This window comes from Galeopterus variegatus, unplaced genomic scaffold, assembly GCF_000696425.1.
Source record: "Galeopterus variegatus unplaced genomic scaffold, G_variegatus-3.0.2 Scaffold5264, whole genome shotgun sequence".
Classification (NCBI taxonomy): Eukaryota; Metazoa; Chordata; class Mammalia; order Dermoptera; family Cynocephalidae; genus Galeopterus; species Galeopterus variegatus.
The window spans coordinates 109,463-116,261 of record NW_007731375.1 but is presented as its reverse complement, the minus strand read 5'-3'; the positions used below and the strand labels follow the sequence as shown (position 1 = coordinate 116,261).

Sequence of the window (6,799 nt, the reverse complement as noted above, 5' to 3'; positions counted from 1 at the left end):
TTATTTACAAAGTGCTTTCTTTTTTTAGTAGAGTGTTGCTGTCCTTGTTTTACGGTTGAAAAAGCAAACTCAAGGAGATTAGTATTGGTAACAAATTCACATTTAAAGGACACTGAATCCTCATTCCCTCCCATCATGTGCCATTCAAGGACTCTTGGGCACAGGAAGTGACCATTCTGCCATAAATGGTGCTTCTGAGCCCCCAGCTAAAAGTACATTCTCTGCCCAGCTGGTGAACTCTTCTTGTCCTGCATTGTTCTTGAATCATGTCTCAGGTGTGCTGGAAAGACTGCTGACCTGGGTCTTAGACCTGGTTGAGCCTCTCTCTGTTGCCTGACATGGGCAAAACACTGTGCTTTTCCTGTGTCTGCTTTACCCACTAGCAGCACTTTTTTCCTTACTATCTGTTAGCTAGTAGCTATGAAAGTGCTTTGAAAGGTAAAACATGTTCTCTATGTGCATATTTATTATATGTTCACATTCCTGCTTGACCCCCACCTGTATCGTTTTTTTTCTAGAAAGTAAAGTCAGCGTCCATCCATGGGTGCTGACAGATGATCAGATCACCATTAATTAGGCTGCAGAGGAGTCTGCCAGATATGAGGCCATGCTGTTCAGATCCTGGTTCACTGTGTATCGGTTTACATAAAAAATGTCTTAAGGTGGAGGAAGAGGAAGCTTGCCATCGATGTTTAATGAGATCTCATAAACATCCTTATTCTGAGTAATTGTTAGTGTTTGTACTTTTAGACTCTTTATGTTAAAGAACCAGAAAGATTGTGCTTACATCATAGGTAAAAATTCATACGCACACACCATGTCATTCCAGGCTGGATGGGCAGACACTGCTAGTGACCTTCCCAATATCCCTCCTCCCTTTCTTTCTTACGAGCAGAACCCTAATTTTGCTCAAGGCAGCAATATGCCCAATTACAAATGCTCCCAGAATCCACTGCAGTTACAAGTGGCCATGTGACCCCTTTCTGGCCAATGAGATGTAGATGGGGGCTTCCAAGAATCCTTTTTAAAGAGGAAGTCTTAGTTGGCATTTGCTGTTCGCTTTCTCTCTCTTTCTCTCTCTCTCTCTCTGTCTCGCTTGAAATGCAGACTCAATGTCTAAGCATCCATCTTGTGTCCATGAACATAGCAAAGTGGGAAAATAGAACAACCCTAAGTCTTTGACAACATTAGGAGCCACTCTGGCAGCCCTGGATTATCTACCTGCTGATGTTTTACATAAAAACAATCAATTAAACAAACAAAAAAGCTTATCTGGTTAATCCATTCTAATGAGGTTACTGTTCTATGCAATCAAACACAATCTTATAGACTATTAATACGTTATCTCTTTGGATTGCTATAATAAAATACCTTAGACTAGGTAATTTATAAACAACATAAATTTATTGCTCACAATTCAGGAGGCTGGGAAGCCCAAGATCAAGGAGCCAGCAAATTTGGTGTCTGGCCCATTCCTCCCAGATGGCACCTTCTATGTGTCCTCACATGGCAGAAGGGCAAAAGGGGCTAAAAAGTTTCCGAAGGCCTCTTTTAAAAGGGCACTAATCTTATTCACAAGGGAAAAGCCCTCATGACCCAATCATCTCCCAAGGGCCTCACCTGTTTATACTATCACATTGAGGACCGTTTTGACATATGAATTTGGGGGGATGCATACAGACCATAGCAGATGTTTAAGGTGCTATGATAGTAAATGGATGCAAACTGATTGCAGAGTCTCTTAGAACAGTGTTGTGCAAACTTCCATGTGCATACAACCACTTAGTGTCCTTGTTAAAAATGCAGATTCTGATCTAGCTGGTCTGGACTGGGGTCTGAGATTCTGCGTTTCCCACATGCTTGAAGCTAATGCTAATGAGGCTGGTCCTAGGCCACACTTTGAGTAGCAAGAATTTGGAAAATCACAGCTTTCAGTCAGTCATCTCCAAAGGAGCTATTCTGTTTCTCTTTGATATGCTTATTATTCAGCTAAAAACCTGCAGAGGACTCAATACATTTTCAACAAAAAGTTAAGGTTTTATTTAGAATATCATTGTAGAGACAAAAGACTGTTCATTTTATTTAGCAAAATAAATTTAACAAATACATTTAAATAAGGTAAATTCAAAAGTTTTGGTGGATTTTTCCTTAATTACTTGCTTTTCTGTCAGTTGGAGATTTTTGTCTTCTAGCCTAACTGGGTTCTTTCCAAGTGAATACAGCTATAATCTAAGGAACACTTTTATGAAATTTGAATGACTCAAATTACCCCTCTGTATTCTCACTCAACCATCAATGTATTAAATGAAACATAAGGAAAACAACTTAGGAAAGTAGATTCAGAAGGAAATGTTTTCCCCTCTCCGTCATGTTATCTTTTCAACAGAGGCCTTGCTTGCTCTGAAATGGATGGTGAAAGCAAATTGTTACTGGGAGGGGACAGTCAAAAGCAAACTTAGATGGTTTTCATACCATCTGTCATCATGCCAGAAGGAAAATGCAAGGCACACCACTTTCCCGGCCAAGCCACTGCTTTACCCAGAAGCTGCACATGGCTTCCTACTGTTATTTTCTTTTCTAGTTATGTACATTAAAAAAATACAACAGTGTGTTAAATAGCAGGACAGCTAACAATGTAACATACAACACTACTGAGAAACCAAAGTGGTTAAGCTGAGGAGAGACACAGCAGATGTTCTTCATGGAGCAAAGCTGTCTGTGGTCGTCTCCTTAGTCTGTAACAGATCTGCACTCTGAGGGCAGGCCTTCTGACCGCCGCCACTGAGCCAGGCGCTGCTTAAACCATTTCTGGAAGAGAGAAATGCACAAAATCATTTGTCACATACTGAAAAACTGAAATGCCCATTCCCTTTCTTTCTTTTTTTTTTTTTTTTTCTTAAAAAAAAGATGACCGCAAGGGGATCTTACCCCTTGACTTGGTGTTGTCAGCACCACACTCACCCAGTGAGCGAACCGGCCATCCCTATATGGGATCCGAACTAGTGGCCTCGGTGGTATCAGCACCGCACTCTCCTGAGTGAGCCACAGGCTGGCCCTGCCCATTCCCTTTCTAAGAGGTAGCCCCTGTGGCCCAACTGGAAAGGAGGGAAGCAAGAGATGTGTCCATAGGGATGGTTCTCACTGTGACACTAACTGTTCCTGCCTCAGGACTTTTGCACGTGCTATTTCCTATGCTTAGAATGTTCTAACTCCATTCTTTACCTGATAATTTCTCTCCCATCTTCAGGTCTCAGCTTAAATAGAACCTTCTCAATGAAGCCTTCTCTGACCACTTTATCTAAAGTGGGTTCCCCACCCATCTCCCTATTCTCTAGTTTAGTGTTTTGTTACCTTCACAGAACTTTAAATATCTGTCATTACTTTATTTGTTTGTGTATTCACTTGTTTTTAACCTACATACCCTCCTAGAATGTAAGATTCATGAAAGCAGAGACTGTTTTCATCTTATAACCATAGTATCCTTAGCACCTAGCATAAGGGCTTGAGAAGTAGAGATTAATTGATGCCTCTTGAATGAATAAAAGAAATTAAAGTCTCTCCTTGATGCCCCCACTAGCGGCCGCTATATCTCATCATTGTGTGTTCATCTTACCAAGGGCCTTGCTCATCCATAGCACTTAGTAAGAATTTATTGAATAAAATGAATGGATAACTGGGCACTGAACAAGTTTGGAGCACTCCTTTGTGATACATGGAGTAGGCCAGGCCAATCTCTCCTGCTCCAGGGCTGCTGATCAGTGAGAAGAGATAGAGCCAGCCTACCAGTTTACTCAGAATCTCATAAAAGTGACTATCGATTTAGGGCAGGCCCCAGACGGGATGCTTCTAGACATGTCACCTGAGGCCTAAAACATTTTTATATGCCGCAAGGCAGTGTGTTATACTGCTGATAAGCCAGTGGCTGCCTTTATTATGCTACCGAGGGAGTGAGGGATCCCTCAAAGAGATTAGGAGACCTATGCTGGGGAATAGGGCCGGGGTCTGAACCAGGTTTGTTGGAAGAAACTGGGATTTAAAAAAAAATCTTCGAGGAGTGACTAGTGAGAAAATAGGAGCAGCAAGCACTGACCCCCCACTGAAGAGGGTAAGTAGAAAGCTCTATGGGAAGCTGGAACCCCCCATTCTCCTTCTGTGCTTCCCAACCTTTCACATGTCATGGCCTACATTGGAAGGATGACATTTGTGTGTCACAGGTGTAAACAGGCAAGCTGCTTGGATGGGTGACCACCGGGGGCTTTGCAGTCCTGGGCTCTGCCAACAGGAAGCTCTAAGGTAACTAATTGGCTATGAAAACTTGAGGAAGTCCCTAAAAATAGAGCACCAGTCAGCTCATCTGTAAAAACAGGGCACTTGTCATAAGTCTGTAAATGAAGAGGTGAGCTTAAGGGGTCTCTACTCTCCCTTCTGGGTTTTCTAAAATTCACCTATTGTAGGAGTAAGGAGATGAGGGGACAGAAGGGAAGCAGAAAGAGCATAGCTGTGAGATGCCAGACCTGGGATGTGCTGATGGAGATGGTGCACTGGGAAGTGTCCAGAGGGCTCCCAACTTAGCATGGGCCAATCCCTGCCCACATGCAGATTGAACCTCAGAACAAATAGGGGGGGCTCTGGAAAAGATCTCATCTCTGCAGAGATCTAGAAAGCTGAAAGGAAATTCAGCATAAGCCCAAGATCAGAAGAAAGAGGGAGGACCACAGGGGGAGAAGTATCTCTAAGGAGCAAGGCCTAGAGGAGAGGCTGTGGAGCTCGAAAGGGATTGAGGCTCTGCAGGACTGTTCAGGGCTCCATACCGATGCTAAGCTGCCTGAACAGCACGGGATCACACCTACAGCTCACCCTAGCTGTGCAACAGAGTTTACACACTGAAACGCCTTACACAGTTGTCAGGATCAGTTCTCTTGTATACATTTATAGTTTGGGTGGCAGCAGAGAGAAGTAATCTAAAGCCAGGGGCCGCAGACTATGGTGAAGGAAGCCTTCTCCTTGGGGCTTGCTCTCTGGATGTCGTATTTTGCTCCTGGAGACAACTAACCTTAAGGAGAAAAGAAAGCTCATGCAACTTTGGTGGCTTCGACCAAAGTTCTACTGCTAAAGGTGGGCAGTAGAATATGAATTACAGTTTCTTCTGTAATTCATGTATGTGTTTCAGTTAACTCTGGATTCTAGTATGTGAGCAGCATGGCTCTAGTTTCATTAATGAGGTAGCTCCGGGGGTGGGGTTTCAAGGCTACATGGTCTGATTAAATAGGATTTCCAGTTACTGGAGATGAATAAATAGCAGGGTTTTAAAGACTGACTAATTAAAACCTGGAGGAGGAAAGTCTCACTTTCTATCAGGATTCATTTAAGACAAAATGGTTGAGCTGGCCTCATTCAAAAGAGCCACCCACATCTTTACACCTTGCAGTGAAGCAGAATATTGATACTGTTACTGAAAATAATCTCACCAGGGACCACATTTGTGGTTTTGTGAGTTGGCATCCAAATGCTTAACAAATTGAGACTAGCATTGGGGGATGGGAGGAGGTTCAAGAAAAGCCCAACTATTTTCTGAAGATATATATTTTAAATTAAGTATGTGTATATATACGTATTTATGTATATTTATATATATATAAAATAATTTAGCAAAGTAGTTGCTGTCCAACAAAAACCATTAAATGCCTCGCTTGCTTTTTATCCCTCTAGAGATGAATTTTATCATATCCCACTCACATCAATACTTATTTTCCACCTGGCTTTATCCTTCTCCTCTGTTTCATTTGTCCCCTGGGAAAGACATTCATCCCTTCCTTGCTTATAAATGAATGTCCTCATTACCCTTGCCCATAGATGGGGAGATTTATTTACTCTCAGCGAACAGATGATAATTAGACACTGTGACAGGGAGGGGTTGAGGCAAAATAACATTGTTCCTGTCCTTTTCTCTAGTAACTAACATTTCATTCTTTTCAGGCAGAGACCTTTCGAGCTCTTTATTCCACTGATAAAACAACTAACAACTAAAATCACTGGGTTCTGGGAACAAGCCCAGGACATCAAGAGGAGATAAAAATACTGGAAACTTCTCTAAGAACCAATGCCAGCTACACTGGGCTTGAAGAATATGTGTGTGTGTGTGTTTTAATAGAAAACTCCAGATCATCCCAACCTCCCAGGGGAATGATGAAAGAGCTTTCCCAGCCCCTTGTGACACTGACTTCAAAATAACAAAAGACACAGGAGTTGGGATTCTGCAAGCTCTCATCTAATTTAAATGTAGGAGATATTTAGATTACTGTCATGAGAAAACCCCGTTCTAGGATCTCAGTAAATGTAACTTAAAAAATTATTTCAAAAATAAATAAATTTTTAAAAATTTAAAAGTTATTTCAGTTAGAGCACCCTTCGCTTCGCTCTGAGTTCCTATAGGTGCTCCCCAATAGCAGAGAATTTTGTCCTACAGTGGGACAGTTATAAAGAGGTCAGCAAAGCTCCTTAGTCAGAGAATGTTTCAACCTTTGAGTCCTTCTTGCCCGTGCCCAAGTATCAGCGGTGTGAGTCAGTTCTAGTAACTACCTCATGAGAGCGTCTCATGCTTATTTTTCTTTTGCTGAAGTATTACTTGCTACAGAAAAATTAAGAAAATGATTCCGGGCCGGCCCGGTGGCGCACTGCTACAGTTTGCCGCTTGGGAAGCGCGGCGGCGCTCCCGCCGAGGGTTCGGATCCCACATACAGACCGGCCGCTCACTGGCTGAGCGAGGTGCGGGAGCAACACCGAGGGTTGCGATCCCATA

General features: G+C 42.6%; 1 protein-coding gene across 1 annotated transcript in view; it reads right to left on the bottom strand.

Annotated features, from left to right (window-relative positions):
* Positions 1-2,014: 2,014 nt before the first annotated feature.
* Positions 2,015-6,799, bottom strand: part of HOPX (HOP homeobox) — a 30,937-nt gene continuing 26,152 nt past the window's right edge. The window contains exon 3 of the mRNA XM_008589162.1: positions 2,015-2,808. Coding sequence (XP_008587384.1) covers positions 2,731-2,808 — 78 coding nt within the window. The 3' untranslated portion in view covers positions 2,015-2,730. The remainder of the gene's footprint in view (positions 2,809-6,799) is intronic.